The sequence below is a fragment of the Typopeltis vanoorti genome, chromosome 9 (assembly GCF_054136105.1).
Source record: "Typopeltis vanoorti isolate ZY-2024b chromosome 9, IOZ_Tvanoo_1.0, whole genome shotgun sequence".
Classification (NCBI taxonomy): domain Eukaryota; kingdom Metazoa; phylum Arthropoda; class Arachnida; order Uropygi; family Thelyphonidae; genus Typopeltis; species Typopeltis vanoorti.
The window spans coordinates 110307713-110331635 of NC_143557.1; the positions used below are offsets into that span (position 1 = coordinate 110307713).

The 23923-nt window shown below is 33.1% G+C and overlaps 1 protein-coding gene across 1 annotated transcript in view; it reads left to right on the forward strand.

Moving 5' to 3' along the window:
- pch2 (pachytene checkpoint 2 protein) overlaps positions 1-16994 on the forward strand; it is a 272348-nt gene extending 255354 nt beyond the window's left edge. The window contains exons 11-12 of the mRNA XM_090398476.1: positions 3758-3827; positions 16740-16994. Coding sequence (XP_090254602.1) covers positions 3758-3827; positions 16740-16829 — 160 coding nt within the window. The 3' untranslated portion in view covers positions 16830-16994. The remainder of the gene's footprint in view (positions 1-3757; positions 3828-16739) is intronic.
- Positions 16995-23923: the final 6929 nt, after the last annotated feature.

The window sequence follows — 23923 nt, forward strand, 5'->3', positions numbered from 1 at the left end:
CAATCCGATGATTGTTGAGTTGAAATGCTGATTTTCTTACCAATTCTTACCATATCTAAAACTGCCATAACTTTCACAATCTATTTCTTAAAGTTTTAAACTTTTTCCGTGTTTGAAACTTTTTTATATTGAAACTTTTTAATTAATTTTGTCGTAAAGTAAAATCGGGGGTGCAAGATACATGTGAGGGCAAGTTATATTCGAGTAAATACGGTACATTCACAAATTTCCATCATCCTCCCTCCTTCTTAACAATATGGTATGGTATTACAGAGCTATTACCTCTGAACTTTCCTTTTATTCATCTTACCTTTCTATCCACTGGGTACAATTCATCCATCTCAATATATAGATTATAGTTCATGCTATGACTATTCCTTATATCCATAGCACCTCAGAAAAAAATAGCTAGAACTTTAAAAAAAACATAATCTCTGTACTGCATTCACACCCTATTCGAAACTATCTTCCCATAACTTTCTCCTAAAAATCTCCTGTCATTGTTAGGTGTATACAAGGTTTCTTGTTCTTATGGCTTATCCTGTAGTGGACATACTGGAAGACCTGACTTTTGTCTTGATCCATTCCTCCATCTATTCATTAGACATCATCAGATGCCCTATGGTCACTCTCATATAGTTCCTTAGTGATGTGCCACACCAGTCCTCGCCAGGTGGTCCTGTTATATGCCCTTCCAGAGGCTTCAACTTTCTGAAGTTGAAGCCTCCAGATCTTTACCTTCTATTACTGTTTTGAGAAGTCCTCTTTCCATCCTCTTCAATATTCTTAATTAACCTTAAAGTTCTGCCAAACTTATGTCAGTCAGGGCTGACCATGCCTTTGGACACTTCACATAGAATCAAATGGAACAAAACTGCTATTCTTCATATAAAATACCAAGATGACAGACTTTTTTTTTGAAATAATCAACGGGTATAAAAATCCAATGAAATCTTAAATATAGTTATGTGAAACTTCCCGAGATTTGAGAAACGGTCATTTTCAGACCTTCTGCCCAATGCCATGGCTCCATGCCTATAGCCACAGAAGGTGTGCCACTCTTAGGACTTTAAGCCTAAATTGTAATATCTTCCATTTATTGTTATTACAATTATGTTGTATCTCAGATGATACAACTATGGCCCTATATTTGAGATCAAATATGATTATAGTCACTATAAGAGAGATGAAATACTATAACTGTTAAAAAAAACAAAATAATTACTCATGTTTAAACCCTAATATCAGTAATTATTTTATTTTTTGAACATGGTTTTCAAAATAAATTTTTCAATTTGTAAAGTGTAATTTACAGTTCTCTTGAAAAAGGACAGTAATTATCAAATTTTTTTCTCTTCCTTATTAGTGCATCATCTGCATATTATCATAATAGCAACATAAAGTAACAATTTAGGTAATTTTCTGGGACAGGTCCCCCCCCCCCGCCGATTTTTTGACAATGTAAAAATTGTTTTTCATCATTATTGTCTCGATTAATCATGATTAATTGGGTATTTAAATTCATATTCTGTTTTTTTTAATAGGCTCATTGTAGATATATTTACTTTAATTAAGCTCATAGAGCTAAAACTAAAATGGTTCATGCCCACTAGCAAGCAGATTATTATCATCACCAATTTCCTGATATGTACCCTCAAGGGATGCTCAGGCTACTGTGATAGCAATATATAATTAAGTTCTACATTATTATTAATCTTCTATAACAATTTTCTTCCAAATTAGGCTGAATCGATCCACCTAGACCTTGGTTTTCTTATGGGTCTCTTTCCTTGCCGATTCTATTTAAGTGGCCTTACTACCTTAAATTGGCTCTGTTTACACATTCTTGAATGCTAACAATGTCAAGTTCCTTTCTAATATCTCATTTTTAATATGATTCTACCATTGATGATGAAGCCTACTTGATGAAGCACTTGATCTTCATCAAGTGCTTTATTTCTAAAACTGGCTTGAACACTGTCTTATATACTGCTAGTTTTATGTTTTGGCTAATTTCTCTCTTATTCCATATAAATTTATTCAGCTGGCTACTCGCTATACCAGCTTTGTTTATTCTGTTGTCTATGTCCAGATTTAACTCACCATCTTCACTAAAAATTGTGCCTAAATAGCTGAAATATTTTACTTGTTCTATAGACTCTCCATTCAGAATACAGCTGAAGTTTTCTATGTTCCTGCCTATTTTCATAGTTTTCCTCTTATGGCTGATTTTCATGTCAAATTTGTTACAGCTGTCATTCAATTTAGTTAGAGAATCCCAGAGACTTGCACTAGATGCATTTAAGAGTGGTACAACTTCAACTGCATAAAGAATACAGCTAAGTTTGACATCTCCAATTCTAATATAAGGCTTGATGCCACTTTCTTTCATAATGTGCATCCTTGTCTTATCCTGATTTTACATCAAACTATGTTTCTGTATTTCCTTTAATTCTAACTGCTGACTTATAACTTAAATATAGACTATGTATTGCTCTGTATAATGTTTCATTTACTCCATATAATTGTAATGATTTGAAAAGCTTTTCTCTGAGACACTTGTCAGTGCAGAATCCTTGTCATAATCACATGATTTCTCATTTGTCGTAAGGTGAAAGTCTGATCTTGACCAACTCTGTTTGGCGTAAACCCAGTCTGTTCTTCTCTAAGTTTCTCTTTCACTATTTTCCTCAACCTTTTTTCAAGCATGCTTGTATAAATCTTACATTGAACACTTAGTGGAGAAATTCACTTATAATTCTCACATTTAGTTTTAACCCCCCCCCCCCCTTTTTTTTTTTTTTTTTATATAGATAGGAACTATGAAAGCGGTGCTCCAATTATCCAGATTTCAAACCTCTGAATTATGCGGTGCAGCCACTGCATAACTTTTATACCTCCATATTTGAGCATATCTGGTCAAATATCATCTACTCCAAACTGCCTTTCCACATTTCCAGTTTTTGACAGCTTTTTCTACCTCAGGTATTGATATGTACTGCTGTTTGCATTCTCTCGAATTTTCTACATTTCTGTCACTGCTTGTTTCATTTAACAATCTTTCAAAGTAATTACTCCAGACATCTGGGATATCCTTATCTTCAGTTTTCATGTCACCTTCATCATCGTTGATTTCTTTTACAGTGCTCTTTCTTCCATTTTTATGCTTTTTCAATAGTCTCTGGCACATTCTGCCACCTTCCTGATATTTGTTTTTTATTTTCTTATCAGAGTCTTCTCATGACTTTTTTTTTGTTTAGCTACTTTTACACATAGCTTAGCTCTCTTACATTTTTCTTTATATTCTTTTAGGGATCTGCCAACTTATTTGCTAGGAACCTCTGGTATGGTATGCATTCTTCTTTTCCAGGACTGCTTTTTTTAACTTTTTATGTAGCATGAGGGTTTTTATTTTTCTATTATTGCAGACAACTTCATTTCATACTTCCCTAGCTGAATTAATGTCTTCTTCAGAGTTTCCCACTGAGACTCCAAGGTTGGTTCTTGTTTTCAAACTGTTTCATTTTTTTCCCTTCAATAATGTTTGTATAGTGAAGTCTAAAGTAGATTTTGCAGCACCTGATTTTTAATGCAATCAAATTGTAGTTGGTAAGTCTAAAATGTTCTCCAGCCATATTATTGGCAGGTAAATTTTAGTTGTATTTCTGAATTTCTTGTTCTGTATATTTGTTCATGAAAACTGCTTTATTAACAATAAATATTCTTAAAATCATATTAATGCATTCTTTTTTAACAGGAAAAGTGAAGGTTTGAGCGGAAGAACACTTAGAAAGCTGCCTTTTTTGGCATATGCTCTGTTCATTCAGGTATGTTAGGTATTTGTGTTTGAGAGTGAAAGAGATGTTTAAATTTCAGATAATTTAAGCATTAAAAATTGTAAACTCACTATGCTCATCTTTCTATAACCTCTGAAGCATATTAAAACAGAAACAAATTTTGAATTAAAAATTAAACATTGTTTACAGATATAAATGCAAAGAGTGATATTTCTTTTAAATGTTAATAGATTACTAAAGCATAACCAATACCTTCCCAAGCCATGCTGTCCCCAATAGAGTATCATATTTACCTATTCATGAATTCTCTTTTTTCATCATCATCATCAAATTCCTGCCATGTACCCACAAGGGGTGTACAGGATATGATAGTACTACATGAAAAAAAATTGCATCATTACTAACTTCCTATCTACAATTTTCCTCCAAATCAATCTGTTACTTGTCAAGACCTCCAACATTATCAGATCTTATATTTCTATCATCTAAGGCACTTTGTACGGTATCAATCCACCTATATCTTGGTCTTCCTCTGGGTCGTTTTGCTGCCAACCTGGCAGAGAACACTTGTTTTGCTAATCTTTCTTCACCCATTCTGTTTAAGTGACCATACCACCTGAGATTAGCTCTGCTAATGCATTCCTGGATGCTGACAATGTCAAGTTCTTTCCTAATATCCTTGTTTTTAATATGATATTGCCATTGATGCCATCTGTTCACACCTCTAATCTTTCTCAGGACTCTCATATCTGCAGCCTCTAGTCTTTAGTCAAGTGTTTTACTTCTGACCCAGCTCTCAGATCCATAAGTTAAAATTGGTTTGAACACTGTCTTGTACACAGCTAATTTAGTGTTCCGACTAATTTCTCTCTTATTCCATATCAATTTATTCAATTGACTGCCCACCACACCAGGTTTGCTGATTCTGTTGTCTATTTCTATATTGAATTTACCATCTTCACTAAAAATCGTGCCTAAGTAGCTGAAATGTTTTACTTGTTCCACAGGTTCTCCATTCACAACACAGTTGACATTTTCAATGATTCTGCCTATTTTCATTGTCTTTGTCTTTTTATTGCTGACCTTCATACCATATCTATTACAACAGTTATTCAATTTAGTTATTCAGGGAATCTTGCAAACTTGTAGTGGATTTGTTTAGAAGTATAACATCGTCCGCATAAAGCAAAGAGCTGACATTAACACCGCCAATTTTGATATCATTTGTAATACCACTTTCTTTCATAATGTGATCCATATAGATAATGAATAACAGAGGGGATAATGTACATCCTTGTCTCACACCAGATTTAACATTAAACCATCTTCCTGTACTTCCTTTAATTCTAACTGCTGACTTACAACTCAAATAAAGACTAAGTATTGCTCGATATAATGCCCCGTTGACACCATATAACTGTAGCATATTGAATAGCTTCTCTCTTGGCACCTTGTCATATGCCTTTTCCAAATCGACAAAACTTAAATACAGATCTTTGTTATATTCCCATGCTTTCTCGACTATTTGCCGTAAAGTGCATATCTGATCCTGATAGCCTCTATTTGGCCTGAATCCAACTTGTCCTTCACCCAGCTTTTCTTCCACAATTCTTCTCAATCGTTTCTCAAGTATACTTGCATAGATCTTACCAGGAACACTTAGTAGGGAAATACCTCTGTAATTCTCACATGCAGTTTTATTTCCCTTTTTATATATGGGTACTATGAGAGTTCTACTCCAATCATTGGGAATTTGTCCCTCTGTCCAGGCTTTCTGAACTATGCAGTGCAGCCACTGTAAGACTTTTATACCACCATACTTCAGCATTTCTGGTCGAATATCATCTACTCCTTCTGCCTTACCACATTTCAAGCCTTTGATGTCTTTTTCTACTTCAAGTATGGATATGTATTCCTCACTGCATGCCTGGTCAGTGTTTTTTTATCACTGTGCTGTCATCACTGCTTGTTTCATTTAGCAAATTTTCAAAGTAATTACTCCATACTTCAAGGATATCTTTTTCTTCCACTTTCATGTCACCTTTATCATCTCTAACTCCTTTTACAGCACTCTTTCCCCCATTCCTAAGCTTCTTCAACAACCTCCAGAATATTTTGCCACCTTCTTGATATTTATTTTCTATATTCTTGCTAAAGTCCTCCCATGACTTTTGTTTAGCTAGTTTTACACAGTGTTTATCATTCTTGCATTTGTCTCTGTATTCTCTAAGAGCACAAGTTGAGTTATTTGCCAGGAACTTTTGATATGCTTTCTTCTTTTCCTTCACTGCCTCTTCAACTTCCTGTGTCCACCAGGGAGTTCTGATTTTTTTTATCCTTGCACACAACCTCACCATATGCCTCTCTGGCAGAATCAATCAATTCAATTTTATCCTGCCCAAGACTAAATAGTGATCACTTCCAATTTCAAATCCTCTGTACACTGGTGTCCTGCACCAGAGAGAAACACATCACTATCAACAATAACATAGTCGATGAGACTTTTCTTATTCCTTGCCTCTTCTCTCCATGTGAATTTTTGCACATTTTTATGTTGAAGCATGGTATTAGTAATAACCAGTCCATGTCCTGAGCAGAAATCCAACAGATATTTGCCATTATTATTAGCTTTGCTCTTTTCTCCAAATTTTCCCAAAATATTTTTGTATGTCTCACAATCATTTCCTACTCTGCTATTTAGATCCCTTAATAGCAGAACCTTCTATTCTTACCTTAGTAGAACGTTCTGTGGGACCATAGGCACAAATAAGTCTCATTGTCCAGTTCCCCATTCTCATATTTGCCCACATTACTCTACTTGAGACTGACTGCCATTCAAGAAGATTAGCCTCGTATTTTGTGTTGAATACTATGGCTACTCCTTCTTTTCCTTGATTGTCATTGCCTGAATATAACATTTTGTATTTATTGCTCAGAAAGATCTCACCAGTTTTTGTCTTTTTTTTTTTTTTTTTCAGTCACCCCTATTAAGTCGATCTGGTACTTATCTAATTCTTCAGCTAGCTCCATTTCTTTGCCATTCAGGCTTTTTATGTTGATAGTACCGATCTTTAACTCTGGTGATGTTGAGTTGGGGTTTGTTTTGAGATTTGTTCCAGTAGCTGACTTTTTGCTGTTCACCCTGGTGAAAACAACAGGGGCCTTATTTAATCGGGCGACGCCCCAGCCCGCATGAAATTTTGTCATGTTGTACCATCATTTTTGGTTTAACCAGTAAGAATACAATTTGGTCAGCTAAATCCCAAATTGCCAGCCCATATCCAAGTAGATACCCAACAGGGTGCACCACGAGAAGGTGAGGATTTAGCATTAGGTCAGAAGCCCTGGTTGGTTCCCCACATTCCTTTAAAGGCTATGTGGAAGTCTCCTCTCAGTTATACAGCTTTGACCCTTAAGCACCCCATTCTCTTTTTTTAATAGAGATAATTTCACTACTTTTGCCACTGCCGGCCTGCTTGGCTGAGTGGTAAGCTTTTCCACTCTGAGTTTGAATCCCGCTAGGAGCATGGATGTTTGTGATTGCCCTACTAACCATTTAAGTCATGTCTCATCACAATTAAACACTTGCTGAGGAATAAATCCCTTCATCCATACATAAGTTTTAAATTCATCCACAAATTGATTAGCAGCCTCTTTGTTAGCACTGGCAGCTTCTCCATGTCTTACTGCACTATGGATCCCAGTTCTCTTTTTAAAATGCTCATACCACCCCATACTAGGAATTGAATGCTTCAGGTCACTATGTAGTTGCTTAGCTTTTTTGCAAATTATTGCTTCCGAAATACTGTCACCTGCCATTTGTTTATTGTTAATCCACACTATCAAATTGATTTTGCCATTTCCTCAACCGCCTGAGATCTTTTAGGATACAAAGTTTTCACTCCTTTCATGACAGCCTTTTTAATCGTGTCTCTGTTTTTAATAATAGTACAAATTGTTGATTTTGCCATGTTATAATCTTTAGAAAGTTCAGAAATAAGAGTTCCATTTCCCCATTTAGCTATAAGTTCTTTCTTGAGTTGAGTAGTTGGTCTGGGTGCTCTCTTTTTCTGATTATTTTCATCACTGCACTTTTTAGGAGCCATATTAACTAATTATTAAATAAATACCACAACACGACTGAAAAAAAAAACAACTTTGAATTAGAGAATAAATTTATCAAAATTATGAAACATTAAAGAGTGAATTCACAACAGCACTTGAATAGAACCAAACGCAGTGATGCGAACTGATCAACAACTGCGGAGATAATGCCGGCTCACGTGAGCGCCACTGCATTTGTAAAACGAACAACGTTTGCCATTTGGTACAATTATTTTAATGGAAAAAAAGTTTGTAAAATGATTTGTTCATAATTGAAGGCATCCGTATAAGGAGGTTTTACTGTATTTATATTCTCCAATATAATGTATCATTGATATGACAAGGTACCTCCGTATCCTGGAAAAATGGCATTTGTTTTCATAGACAAATGTGTTAGACTGCCAGAAGAAAAACCATTATATGTTCATTTCTAGTTATCACCTAGAACTTTTTCTTATACCTTTTTTTATAGTTCCTGAATTAGTCAGTCTTTTGCACAGGCAAATAAGACCTCTCCTAAAAACGCAGAATTATTAATCCCACAATTCAAACTTATCACAGAACTCACTATTTCAGACAGTAACACACGCTCACGCGCGCCCACACACACCTATTTTGACTTAAGACCGTGAGATGGCAGTGGTTTTACCTAAGACTACCTATATCCTCCTTATGCCTATGAAAACATTGAAACAGTGTTAGGTTTAGCTGGCTGTCATTCACTAAAAAAAAGGGTGGAAATAGCATACCTGCATTCACTAAAAAAAAGGGTGGAAATAGCATACCTGCATGCAATCTGACCACAGATGAAAGAACTCTTGACACCTGCGCATGGCAGAAGGTAAATTCATTCTGATAATAGGGTAATAAGCATTGATTACCGATAATACAGTAATCAATGAGACTATTGCACTTTTTTATAAAATCTTTATCAAGTAGCTTTATTTTTATCCTCCTACATGTTTCGCCAATCTGTTTCTATTGGCATCCTCAGGGAATACAAATCAGTAAGCACAAAATGAAGGTTACAGACTAGGTTATAACCGATGGTTCTAAATCATACAAAAATTGGTATTGTGCGTGACAATGTGCGTGTCTCATTAACGTGATTTATTCGTGATGACTCATGACGTAATTGTTATGAAAGTTCATTTCTTTGATATTTAATGATCTGATAAAAGTTTTCCAAATTTCTGGTAAAATTAGACCTTGATTCTTGTTTAGATTTTCAGTTTTACGGACGACTGTAGCTGCTTCTTTAAAGGTTCTTGAATGGTAGTTATCTTCTATGTATGGCATAAGGCTCTTATCCCACTCAATGTGATGGTTAGTAGAGGCAAAGTGGCATGAAAGGCCTGAAATGTCTTGTCTTGTCTGTTATTTCTGACATATCCTATGTGTTCTTTCTTTCTCGTTTCGATGCTTCTAGATGTCTGACCTACGTAACTAATACCACATGAGCAAGGAATATTATATACTCCAGAGTATTTGTAGAATGGGAGAGGATCTTTCGGTGATCTTAAAAATTTCCGAATAGTATTGATTGGTTTGAATGCCACTCTGATCTTGTATGGTTTTAAAAGGTTAGCTAATTTTTTGGAAAGGTTGTTGACAAAAGGAATTGTAATTGTACTGATGTATTGGACGTCATCACGTTGTCGATGTGGTATATCAGTAAATACCATTACGTCCAATAGTTGATGGAATCTATTCTCCCACTTACCAACTATCCAAGTATCTTGCGAAGATTTTACAACAACACATTCACGTCTCGGATACTTATATTAAAAACTCGAAACATTTTATAGATAAAATAAAAAACATCCCTATTTTTGAAGAGGATATACTAGCAAGCCTGGACATCACATCTCTGTTTACTAACATTCCAGTGGTTGAAGTCATCAACATCTTAGACAAATTGTTCCCAAGAAACATCACTACTTTGTTCAATCACTGTTTAACTTCTATTTCATTTGGCAAGAAACGATCTACAAACAACTCACTGGATTAGCTAATGGTAGCCCCCTCTCACCTCCTTGTGCTGACTTATTCATGGAAGATCTAGAGAAAAAAATCTTAACCCAGATCTTTCCAAAACCGAAAATTTGGTACAGATATGTAGATGACATCTTTATCATTTGGGATCATACAAAAGAAGAACTAATGAATTACCTCAACAAAATCAATAGTTTCCACAATACCATCAAATTCACATTAGAAATGGAAAAAGATAAAAAACTGCCATTCCTTGACATTTTAATAAAGAAACAATCCAATAATAGTATCAACCTATCTGTATACAGAAAACCTACAAATACTGGACGTTACCTCCATTTCAACTCAGCTCATCACATAGCTCAGAAACTTAGCATTATCCATAGTCTCAAGAAAAGAGCTATACAGTATACGACAGACAAGGATGACCTACTAACGGAATTAACCACAATATCCAGAGAACTTTCTTTAAATGGTTACCCTAAAAGACTCTATAACAAGATTCTATTTACTGATATACCGCATCGACAATGTGATGACGTCCAATACATCAGTACAATTACAATTCCTTTTGTCAACAACCTTTCCAAAAAATTAGCTAACCTTTTAAAACCATACAAGATCAGAGTGGCATTCAAACCAATCAATACTATTCGGAAATTTTTAAGATCACCGAAAGATCCTCACCCATTCTACAAATACTCTGGAGTATATAATATTCCTTGCTCATGTGGTATTAGTTACGTAAGTCAGACATCTAGAAGCTTCGAAACGAGAAAGAAAGAACACATAGGATATGTCAGAAATAACAGACAAGACAAGACATTTCAGGCCTTTCATGCCACTTTGCCTCTACTAACCATCACATTGAGTGGGATAAGAGCCTTATGCCATACATAGAAGATAACTACCATTCAAGAACCTTTAAAGAAGCAGCTACAGTCGTCCGTAAAACTGAAAACCTAAACAAGAAGCAAGGTCTAATTTTACCAGAAATTTGGAAAACTTTTATCAGATCATTAAATATCAAAGAAATGAACTTTCATAACAATTACGTCATGAGTCATCACGAATAAATCACGTTAACGAGACACGCACAATACCAATTTTTGTATGATTTAGAACCATCGGTTATAACCTAGTCTGTAACCTTCATTTTGTGCTTACTGATTTGTATTCCCTGAGGATGCCAATAGAAACAGATTGGCGAAACATGTAGGAGGATAAAAATAAAGCTACTTGATAAAGATTTTATAAAAAAGTGTAGTAGTCTTATGAATAATTTTCAAGAATAAATTCAACATAATGAACAGAGTAATCAATGCTTTTCATGGGATGAAAAGAGTAGAGATAGGCACTGAAAATGACTTAAAAAAAAAAGTCCAGAGAGTTAAGGTTCAAACTCCTCACCCTATTCTCATTGAAAATAAAAGCTGTTCTTTTTTTCATTTATTAAGATATGTTTAATAAAAATGTATTTTATTAAACACTTTATTAAATATTTATTTTTAATAAATATTTAATAATATTTATTAAAAGTTAAAGAGTTAAAGATCGTTACTATCAATATAAGAAGCCTGAATGGCAAAGAAATGAAGCTAGCTGAGGAATTAGATAAGTACCAGATCGACATAATAGGGGTGACTGAAACAAAAAGGACAAAAACTGGTGAGATCTTTCTGAGCAATAAATAGAAAATGTTATATTCTGGCAATGACAATCAAGGAAAAGAAGGAGTAGCCATAGTATTCAACACAAAATACGAGGCTAATCTTCTTGAATGGCATTAAGTCTCAAGTAGAGTAATGTGGGCAAATATAAGAATGGGGAACTGGACAATGAGACTTATTTGTGTCTATGGTCCCACAGAAGGTTCTACTAAGGTTGAAGTGGAGGAATTTTTTGATGCTTTAGAAAAAAGCAACTGACACAATGAAAAAGGAAAAGTTGGTCCTTGTTGGGGATCTAAATAGCAGAGTAGGAAATGATTGTGAGACATACAAAAATATTTTGGGAAAATTTGGAGAAAAGAGCAAAGCTAATAATAATGGCAAATATCTGTTGGATTTCTGCTCAGGACATGTACTGGTTATTACTAACACCATGTTCCAACATAAAAATGTGCACAAATTCACATGGAGAGAAGAGGCAAGGAATAAGAAAAGTCTCATTGACTATGTTATTGTTGATAGTGATGTATTCTCTCTGGTGCAGGACACCAGTGTACAGAGGATTTGAAATTGGAAGTGATCACTATTTAGTCTTGAGCTGGATAAAATTGAATTTCATATTGAAAAGAATAACATGTAAGAATGTTTTAAAGCTCTCAGATGTGAACTGTAGACTAAAATACACAAAGATTATTGAAGAAAAAATGAAAGAGTTTGAGAACAGGAATCAAACCTTGCAGATTCAGTGGCAAGCCTTGAAGAAAGCCCTGATTGATTCAGCTACAGGGCATGTGGTGAAGTTGTCTGCAAGGATAGAAAAATTAGAACTCCATGGTGGACAAAGGAAGTTAAAGAGGCAGTGAAGGAAAAGAAGAAAGCATATCAAAAGTTCCTGGCAAATAACTCAACTTGTGCTCTTAAAGAATACACAGACAAATGCAAGAATGCTGAACACTGTGTAAAACTAGCTAAACAAAAGTCATGGGAGGACTTTAGCAAGAATATAGAAAATAAATATCAAGAAGGTGGCAAAATATTCTGGAGGTTGTTGAAGAAGCTTAAGAATGGAGTTAGAGATGATAAAGCTGACATGAAAACTGGAGAAAAAGATATCCTTGAAGTATGGAGTAATTACTTTGAAAAACTGCTAAATGAAACAAGCAGTGATGACAGCACAGTAGTAAAAAAACACTGACCAGGCATGCAGTCAGGAATACATATCCATACTTGAAGTAGAAAAAGCCATCAAAGGCTTGAAATGTGGAAAGGCAGCAGGAGTAGATGATATTCAACCAGAAATGCTGAAGTGTGGTGGGATAAGAGTCTTGCAATGGCTGCCCTACATAGTTCAGAAAGCCTGGACAGAGGGATGAATTCCCGATGATTAGAGTAGAACTCTCATAATACCCATATATAAAAAGGGAAATAAAACTGAATGTGAGAATTACAGAGATATTTCCCTACTGGGTGTTCCTGGCAAGATCTATGCAAGTATACTTTAGAAACGGTTGAGAAGAATGTGGAAGAAAAGCTTGGTGAAGAACAAGCTGGATTCAGGCCAAATAGAGGCTGTCAGGATCAGATCTTCACTTTACGACAAATAGTCGAGAAAGCATGGGTATATAAAAAAGATCTGTATTTAAGTTTTGTCGATTTGGAAAAGCATATGACAAGGTGCCAAGAGAGAAGCTATTCAATATGCTACAGTTATATGGTGTCAACGGGGCATTATATCGAGCAATACTTAGTCTTTATTTGAGTTGTAAGTCAGCAGTTAGAATTAAAGGAAGTACAGGAAGATGGTTTAATGTTAAATCTGGTGTGAGACAAGGATGTACATTATCCCCTCTGTTATTCATTATCTATATGGATCACATTATGAAGGAAAGTGGTATTAAACATGTTATCAAAATTGGAGATGTTAATGTCAGCTCTTTGCTTTATGCGGATGATGTTATACTTCTAAATAAATCAGCTACAAGTCTGCAAGATTCTCTGACTAAATTGAATAACTGTTGTAATAGATATGGTATGAAGGTCAGCAATAAAAAGACAAAGACAATGAAAATAGGCAGAATCATTGAAAATGTCAACTGTGTTGTGAATGGAGAACCTGTGGAACAAGTAAAACATTTCAGCTACTTAGGCAAGATTTTTAGTGAAGATGGTAAATTAAATATAGAAATAGACAACAGAATCAACAAAGCTGGTATTGTAGTAAGTCAATTGAGGATAAATTCATATGGAATAAGAGAGAAATTTGTCAGAACACTAAATTAGCTGTATAGAAGACAGTGTTCAAACTAGTTTTAACTTATAGATCTGAGAGTTGCGTCAGAAGTAAAACACTTGACCAAAGACTAGAGACCGCAGATATGAGATTCCTGAGATAGATTATAGGCGTGAACAGATGGCATCAATGGCAATATCATATTAAAAATGAGGATATTAGGAAAGAACTTGACATTGTCAGCGTCCAGGAATGCGTTAGCAGAGCTAATCTCAGGTGGTATGGTCACTTAAACAGAATGGGCGAAGAAGGATTAGCTAAACAAGTGTTCTCTGCCAGGTTGGCAGGTAAACGACCCAGAGGAAGACCAAGATACAGGTGGATTGATATGGCACAAAGTGCCTTAGACGATAGAAATATAAGATCTGATAATGTTGGAGTTGTGACAAGTAACAGACTGATTTGGAGGAAAATTGTAGATATGAAGTTAGTAATGATGTAATTTTTTTCATGTAGTACTATCATACCCTTGTGGGTACATGGGAAGAATTTGATGATGATGATGAATATTAAATTCTTAATATTTAATTTTTTATTAAATATTTAAAACGTTTTAAACATAACTAATATTTAAAATATGTTTTTTTTTTTGCTTTTCTTACTGTTACTGGCATTTTCCATACTCGGGAAATCATTCAGTAACTTATTTTCAAAGGAAGTAAGTGGACAGGCGGAACTTTTCTCTCTCTCAGTCAAGCAAACTTGTGGAAATCAGCAGAGAGCTTTAAGCACTTAGTTGTCACCAGTAGTTGAGCTGATGGCTACCAGTGATTCTGTAGGCTTTGGGGATGAGATTATGACAACTGTTACTATTCAATGTTTCTCAGTACTAACTTGGTTTTGTCTGAAGTAGTGCGAGTTCTGTCGTTTTTCTGGAAGTTAAAAAAAAACCTATTTGCCCATACAAAAGATGAATTAATTCAGGAACTAACTGAAGAGTGGGGGTAGCTTCTCTGTTTGGTGACCAGAATTAGACCCTATAACAGTCTTACGATAGAAAATGTATTTTATGTAGCTCTCATCCACAAAAGATTTGTAAATGAATATTACATTAGTATCATGTGATGAGGATTTTTAATTTTATAATTTTGTATATTTTATTATTTTATACATGTATGTAGACCAGTCCTTTTTCAAGGCCACTTCAGGCCTCCAGTAAGTTGGGATTGTAGTCTTGCACAAGGTGATAAAATTCCTATCCCACCTAAAGACCAAACATAAACATCCATGCCCAGAGTAGGATTCAAACCTCAGCCTCCTAGCTGAAAAGTGCATACACTAAGTGCATATGCTTGGCCAACCAAGGCTGGCAATAAACAGTAAAACAATCAAAATTGTTGATTCTTGACCACAAGGATTAATGAGAATAAACTATTATTTAGATATTGGTTATAGTAATCATAATTTTTCTGTTAAATGTTAAATTAATAGAATTAAATTTAGAGATTGAGAATTAAGAATCAAATTATTAACCATTATTTTGAATAACCTGTGTAGTAATTCTTGGGCATTGTGGAAAGCGAAAAGGCCATTTCATAGAGTTGATAAAAATAATAAAAAATTGAAAGAAAGAAAAGCTAGTTTCATGAGCTTGAAATTGGACCATATATTGATCTTGATTATTTATGGCTTTTATGTTAACAGATCCTGATGAAGTATTGGTACCATTTGAACAATATTTACGGAAGTGATGCTGTAAACACAGTGCAAAAAAACACTGTGGTAGAGGAATAAGTGGTCAGATGAATATCTGTCTTCTGTTTAGTATCGCATCATTTGGCACCAAGTATTTCATCAAGTTGTGAATAAGATTAGCAGTGAGCAAGAAAAGAAGAGCTGCCAAAGAACAGAGATCTTAAACATTGAAGTTTATTTTGCACTTGGTTAGACTATAATAAATTTAGTTTAATCTTTTATCTAAATGTGAGCAAACACAAAGTTTGCACCTGAAAATATCTTCAGGACTGAGGCAAGGTGGTGCCTCTGTTGTTAACTCGTAGCAAAGGTGGACCAAGCTCTCATCATTCCTTGTCTCAGTATTACCTGCTATGCAAAGCACATCTCCTTGCGGACATGTATAATGCTATGCATTAAGGGAAGGGCCACTACCCAGACGGTTTCGACCTTTATTGAGGTCTCGTCAGCAGGAGGCAGGCTCAGACGTGGTGATACTAAGGCTTTGTATCACCACTGTACTAATACTCCATTGCTTCTGCCTTAGTATCACCACTTCTGGGTCTGCCTCCCACTGACATGACCTCAATTAAGGTCGAAACCAGTCTGGGTAGTGGCCCTTCCCTTAATGCAAAGCATTATACATGTCCACAAGGAGATGTGCTTTGCATGATGGGAAATACTAAGACAAGGAGTGATGAGAGCTTGGTCTACCTTTGCTACGAGTTGCCAACAGAGGTGCAAACTTTGCTCACACTGGGATAAAGGATTAAACTAAATTTATTATAGATCTAAACATGTTTGCATAATTACTATAAATTATTATCACTGTAACAGAAATATTAATTTTTTTACATAACAAGAGTTACTAAAAGTCCTCCCAGAAAGAGAAGGAGATTCTAATACCAATATACTGTTTATTCTGAGCAGTACAAGTAGATTCGAGTACAGGTGCACACCTGCTGTTATGGAATTTGAGATTTTCTTCTGAGTGTTGTCACTTCACATACTGAGTAGATCACATTAGATCCCATAAACATATATAATGCATTTAGAGAGGGAGATTGTGTAGAATTTGTAAATTATGTATAAATTGGGGGATTGGTGGGAATCTTTTTTTTTTTTTTTTTTATAAATGACAACTTACATTGATACTTTGAATGTAAAGACGATTTAGATTTTTAAGTCACAAAATGTTTCTCTTTACAGTGCTCACTGGTCACATTGGATTGTTTTCTGGTTGCACTCTCAAAAGTGGTTGATAAACAGTTCCAAGAAGCTGAAGACTTAAAAAAATAATTTATTGCTTTTGTTTGTGTCTTTCCCTAAAAAAAAGCACCATATGTAGATATAAAATATAAAAATATTTTTAAACAATAATAAAAATGTCTTCCCTTAAAAAAGTCACATGTAGATATGAAAAATATTTTTAAAGAATAATAAAAATATGTTGTTAATGTTTTACTAGGAAAGCAGTATGTGTTTATCATACACATATTCAGGTAGAGCATGTCATTCATATGATATGCTCTGCCTGATCATCAGAACCCTGTTGTAGAGTTCAGAAATGAAATTTTTTCATGCCACTTCATTCTTTTTAAGACAAGAGAAGTTTATATATTTTGGTGAAACTGAAATTATAACATATCCAGTAGCAAATCTCAAGGTAACAATTATGCATGTTTGTTTATGTTAAAAATTATTCAAGTGCTAAATATTGTATGGGCATATTTACATTACAAGCCAGGCCAGCGAAAGTTTGAAATAAACAGTTTATATAATTAAATTTCTTTTGTAAAGGATTTCAAGATGCAGTTTTTTTTGTGGGCCCATCATACTGCTGTTATCTGCTGAATTAAATCAGCAGATAATAGCAGTAAAAATATCTTATTTCTACTGGTCTTTGATGTGTAATGGCTTAGACTAAGTGTGCATGCAATGCATCCTTAGTAACATAATAATATATTAATGAATAATAGTTATGTGTTAATTTTCTTTGACAGCTAATAAGCCATATTTCAATTTTTATATTTTCTGAGGATTGGATCATTGAGAAATGCTACTCACAAATATTTCATAAGTACTTTCCTATTAACTAGCTTCCAAATTGGTCTGTTATGTGTCTGCTTTTAATTTCAATCTAAATTTAGCACTCCTGACTACATCAGTAAGTCTGTTTCTCGGTCTTTCCCTATAGTTAAATTAAAGATTACTTTGCTAATCTTTACTTTAACTATATCATCTTATATCATAAATGTTAATATCTTCATTTTAATATGGTTCAGCAATTGATGCTATAAGGGGGCACTGAGAAGTTCTGATAAACACCTAGAAAAAAAAAACTATATTAAAACAACTCTTCTTATTTATCCTAAAAGAAAAGGAACAAATTATTACAATTTGATGAAACATGTGGGTTAACGGGTTGTAAGATATGGTCTTTCTTGTGGTTATATCATTTTTTGTTCTAGGTGATTATCAGAAGGGGAGATTATTGTTCAGGGGAGCCTCCCCCTTGTATATGTTCACTCTTGTAATTTTCTCAGAACCATCATATGTCGCTGTCACTTTAGTGTTTTATTTCTAATCTAGCTCTTCATATGTTGAACCCCATCTTATACACCAGAAGCTTGTTGTTTTGATTCATTTCTCTTTTTTCTATATGAAATGATTGCTGGCTTCCTATCATACTAGTCTTACTTTTTATATTATATGTAATTATCTTGTTAAAAACTGTGCCTAAATAACAGAAATGTGTAATTATTCTATAAATTCACAAGTGAAAGTTGTTTTTCTATAATGAAAGGTTGTATAATACTGTACTTTGATTTATAAAAGACTACAATGTTAAGGAGAGTAATGCATATTAAACTTGATATTTAAATAGTGGTTACTAATCTTGGTTCTCTGTGTATGTAAGAACAATGTCATCTACATACATAATAAAATCAAGATTAATAGCCACTATTTGAATATCAGGTTTAATATTACTCCACTTAATACTGTAGTATTTTATAAATAACCAGAGATAGCATACAATCTATCACTACATCAATACTGATAATGCTCAATATAAGATTCAAGGGCCAGTTTTATCATTAGGCAAACCTAGGCAATCGCCTATGGGTGCCAGATTTTGCTACATATAAAACTAACAGGAACTCCTGTATTCCATAAAATTCATATATGTAAGCGTACTATTTCTTTACTGGACTTATATACACGTCCAGCAAACCTGGATAATATTCTGTCCATTAGAAGGGGCAATAATCCTTCACGCTGAAAAGAACATTTAACTAGATTACTTGATGTATATAGTAGCTATGTTCAGTTGCCTACAGCAAGAAACGCAGTTGCTTGCCGTTTGCTCGGTAACCGGAATCTAAGTTATATCAGACTAAATACCTATGAGTTATATTCATTTTGCTGCTTGTTTTTATCGTATAATTATAGTTTTTAATGCCAGCACAAAATAAGAAATCCTTTCATACTTTCTTCACTTCATATTGTATCACTTTGGAAGATCAACGTCACTATCAATGTTTTGGCTAATTATTTTAATCACCAATACATTTTAAAATTCTCCCAGAACTTGATTGAAGATAATTATTTTTGTCAAACGATCATTTTATAAATTCATGAAAATCTAAAAATGAATATAGCCTCCATCTGTTCCTAATTAAGTCTTCTTTTTTATTCATAATCTTAGTTCGAAGGTTAGTTCACAGATTGCCCGAAGGTTCGCACTTTTAAATTTTGCTTTATAGAGAATCATATGTAAATCTTGAATCATATCATGTAACGCATAATTTTTATAAACGTAATCTGTAGGTTTTTGCATTTCAACTTTCTTGGTTTCCCCTCAATCACTCCCTACAAATCGAAATAAACGGTAGTTATGAAGTCAACTGTTATGTACGTATTTTTGGTATTATTCGGCAGTTTTGAAGTAGCGATATTTTCCCTACACTTTATCCTTCAAAACATTGTAGGTGCATGCCTCAAAATGAAATTTTATTTCCAAAATTTTCATAACAGAATTAATTCGCCTTTAATGGTTAACCCCATCCCAAAATTATCACCCCCCACACACACGCGCGCGAAAAAAATACTGCTAGATAACATGTGCACTTTCTTTTTGTTTGAATTCGTTATTTTTCCACAGTAATTGTACTATTGCAGTTTTAAGCAAAAGACAAAGGTGAAGAATCTCTGATAAAATAACTATTGGATATAAATTTTTGATATTAAAAAGCCTCGCAGTCTGAAACCCTGAGTAATGTTTAACATCATTTGTTGTTCATTAAAAAAAAACGTTCCTAAAATTGAAATGTGTGACCCATATAATTTTATTTTCAAGGAAAGAAAGCAAAATGTCATATTTATTTCAATAAATGTTATTTAAAAAATATAAATATTTGACATATTTCCAATGCAAACAAACGTTTTGATTATTTATTTTCGCACATGTGAAATTCGTTTTTATTTGGGAAGAGACACAATAAATACATTGTGAACAAAAAAGGGTCAAATATCGTAAGATAGTAAAGAAATTCGAAGTAATATATTGCACATAAAGACAATAATCCGTTATTGGAGGGGGTAATTGCATTTTAACAGATAGAATACTGATGAAGTTTCATAAGCATTTTACATTTTTATTAGGTCAAAGGGATTTTGAGTATATTTGCAAACAGATATATTCAACAACTCAGCCAGTTTTGTTGTAAAAAGTGCCTCATTTGCAGAAATATTAGTGGCATAATAATAAAATAGCAAAATTCATAATGCTTCAGAATAATTTGATAATACTAACACAAGATGAGACACAACAGTAGAAATTTATTATTATTGGAGGCCTTTTAATTATGAACTCTATAAATATATATTTAATAAATTGGTGTATTTTTGTGTTTTTAATTAAATAAACTAGTTTCATTTTGTCACAGATGGTTTTCGCTTTTGAACTACCTGGTCTATTGTTCTTATCAATATTACTAAATTCCAATCTCCTGTGGAAATTTTCTCTTACTAAATGTTTGCCTTTGTTGATCAATCACTGACTTAGTAGTTTAATCCAGAGATTAAATATATGGTCAGTTTAATCCATAACATTCTTAAGAATATTTCACCCTGTGATTTCCCAGAATCCTGTGAAGAAAGAACAGATAGCTGAGTATTGAACTTGCGATTATTTTGAAACACGTTCCTGAGACAACAGTTTTTTTTTGTTTGCTGCTATTTGTATTAATTAGGGGTAAGAGCAGATTCTATATCACATAAACAGAGCATTTGATTTTCAAGTTTATTATTTATAAATTAAATGATTTTTCAGTTCATTTTTTGTGCATCAAGATTCTAGTTATTTTAGGATAAAATGGCGAGCATAGCAAGTTATCGTTACTATTCATTGTGTCTACGTTTTAACTAGAGCTGGAATTATGCTTATCACTGCAACTTAAAAGAATCAAATCTGGAATTATATAAGTTATATAATGCTTTTTATGTGAATCCCATGCTTCCAGTAAGTAAGGTGGTCTCGCATTAGGCGACAAAATTTACCTTTCACCTAAAGTTGTGTGGTTGGAAAGCAGATACATTAACCATTCTGTCAATCAGAGAGGCATGCTATGCATGTTACTGCAAACTGAAACGTTTTATATTTAGATCTATGTTGTAATTCCATAAATATAATGATTTTTGCTACAATTTTTATTACTGCAAATTCAAAATTTTTATTTTTAGTGAGAATATCTGAACTTTAGAGTTGATGAAGTTCCTGTTTTTACCTTGATTAGCAAGCTTAATTGGATTGCATTTAAATTCATTTCTTTTTTTAAAAAAAAAAAAAACTTTAATATTTTTTCGGTATTCAGAATTTTTGTAGCAACTATGATGCTTGTCAAACAAAATCAACAATCAACACTGCAATTGAAATCTTTTGCAGAAAGATTTTGGATATAAACGTAGATATAAAGAAATTAAAGATATTACTTGTACTATCCATTTCTCCTCATGAAAAACCTATTTCTAAATTAGAGAGCTCATCATTGGCTGAACATTTTGAGAAACCAGAAACAGCAATTTTAACAGTTGTGTGGGACAAAAGTTTACAATATGTAGATGCTACTAGTGAACCTACAAGATCCTGATATGGATTTGTTTTTAGCTAATAATTTGTTACAATCTTTAGTTGGTTTTATTTTAGATATAAGAAATAGTTTTGCTGCTGTAAATGAAGAAGCGAATTTATTATCAGATGAGACAAAATTGAAAGATGAAAAGGGATATAGTTAGAAAACGAAAAAAAAAAATGAGTGACGAAGTTTCACAATCTAACAATGAGATTGTTACATGGGAAAGAAAATTTCGCTGTGAACACTTAATGTCATTTGTAATAAGCTAATTTTGGAAATTAATGAAAGAAGAAAAAGCTATTTCAGCAGATTAGAAGATATGTTTGGCCTTTTTTTTTTTTTTTTGAATTAAGATGTAAGATATAGATCAAGACAAGTACAAGACTACTATTAATAAAATTTTACAAACTTATGGGACTGATGTTCATCCAGAAAAATTTACTGAAGTTAAGCAATTTTTTATAATGATGAAGGAAGAAAATTCTTCAATTAAAAATATGTACAAATTTATAAACGATGGGTTAAGTTCTACTTTTCTGAACGTAGAAACAATTTTAAAAATATTTTTGACGATGCCTATTTCAAATGCAAGTGCTGAATGCTCATTTTCAGCATTGAAATGAATGAAAAATTATTTAAGAAGCAACTTGCACCAAAATAAAACAAGTGGCCTGTCGTTATTATGCATTGATTCAGATGTAATAGACTTGATTAATTATATCATTTTAGATATATTTGCTAAAACCAAAGCCAGAAAAAAAAAACTTCGTTATTGATTTTTTTAAATTTAAATTTGAACTGATTTTATTTTATACATTTTTAAAATGCAAATATATGTATACCAATGTTGTATTGTGTTATTAAAATTAGTTATGGAAATGTTGACTTTTATTTTCAATAAACTAAAAAAAAGTGCTTATTTTTGAGGCCTCATAATGATGTTGCACCTCGAGCCTGCAAAAGTATAAATGCGACCCTGGACACTGCCTGTTTGTAATGCTAGCGGCGAACGCTCATTTTCTGTACTTAAACGCGTTAAAAATATTTACACAATTCGTTAAGTCAGATTCATTTGAGAAATTTGTCAATTATGTTCATAGAAAACGATATTGTTGAATTATTAGATTATAAATGTATGATAGATCAGTTATACAGTTATAAGGTATAAATAATTGATAAATACTTCATTAAGTAAATGTATAAAAATTTATTTGTGAATTACTGAATAGTTTAAAGTCCATTTTTTTATAATTAAGTTTATTTTTATTTATAAATATTTCAGTTACTAGATTTCGAAAGTAGATAAAAAGAAATCGGATTTTCAATATCGCAAACTTAAAGCAGAAAAGGAAGAAAGATTGAAAAAACAAGAAGGTGCATTTTTAAAATATCTGCCGAGAAGATCGTAATCACATACAAGAAGAAAATCTTCAAGATTATTCGTTGGATAATTCGTCTATAGTTTTGATTAATGAATTGGAGAATTCTCCAGATGCCAAAAATTGGATTAAAACAGAAGGTGAAATCTACAGATCATAAAAGGATTTGATTTTACAAATTTAAATTTGATGCAAGTAGTCTTTTTAAAATTTTATGGAAGTTCAAATTTATCGCATCCTTAGTAATGTGGTATAATATACTTTTTTGAAATAATCTTTACAAGTAAACAACTTCAGAATACAAGCCTTGATATAAATAGTGCCATAAATTGTATTAATGATACAAAAAATTTCTTAATGAAAATACGAAATGAGGATGAATTTAAAAAGATGCTAACAGATGCGAAAAAAATCCTTGAGGTCTTAGGTGTAATGCCTAATTTTAAACAAGGAGTTAGACTTGGGGAAAAAAAAAAAGATACAATTTGTGTATGAAGCAGAGGATGAATTCATAACAGATTTTAAACAAAAATTTAAGGTAGATTTTTATTTTTCAATTATTGATACCGCAATTGCGTCTGTTGATGAAAAATTCAAGCACATGTCTACAATTAACGAAAAGTTTGGTTTTCTTTTAAATATATATGAATTTCAAAAAATTACTTCAGCTGAACTGCTTAAAAAATGTTTGATATTGGAAAATTATTTAACACATGATAATTCTAGAGATATTGATGGAACAGATTTATGTAGTTAATTACAAATAATAGCAAGGCGAATTCCAGAAAATAGTGTTCCAAATGTGTTTATTGCTCTGAGAATTTTTTCGACATTGCCAGTATCAGTAGCAAGTTCAAAAAGGAGTTTCTCGAAATTA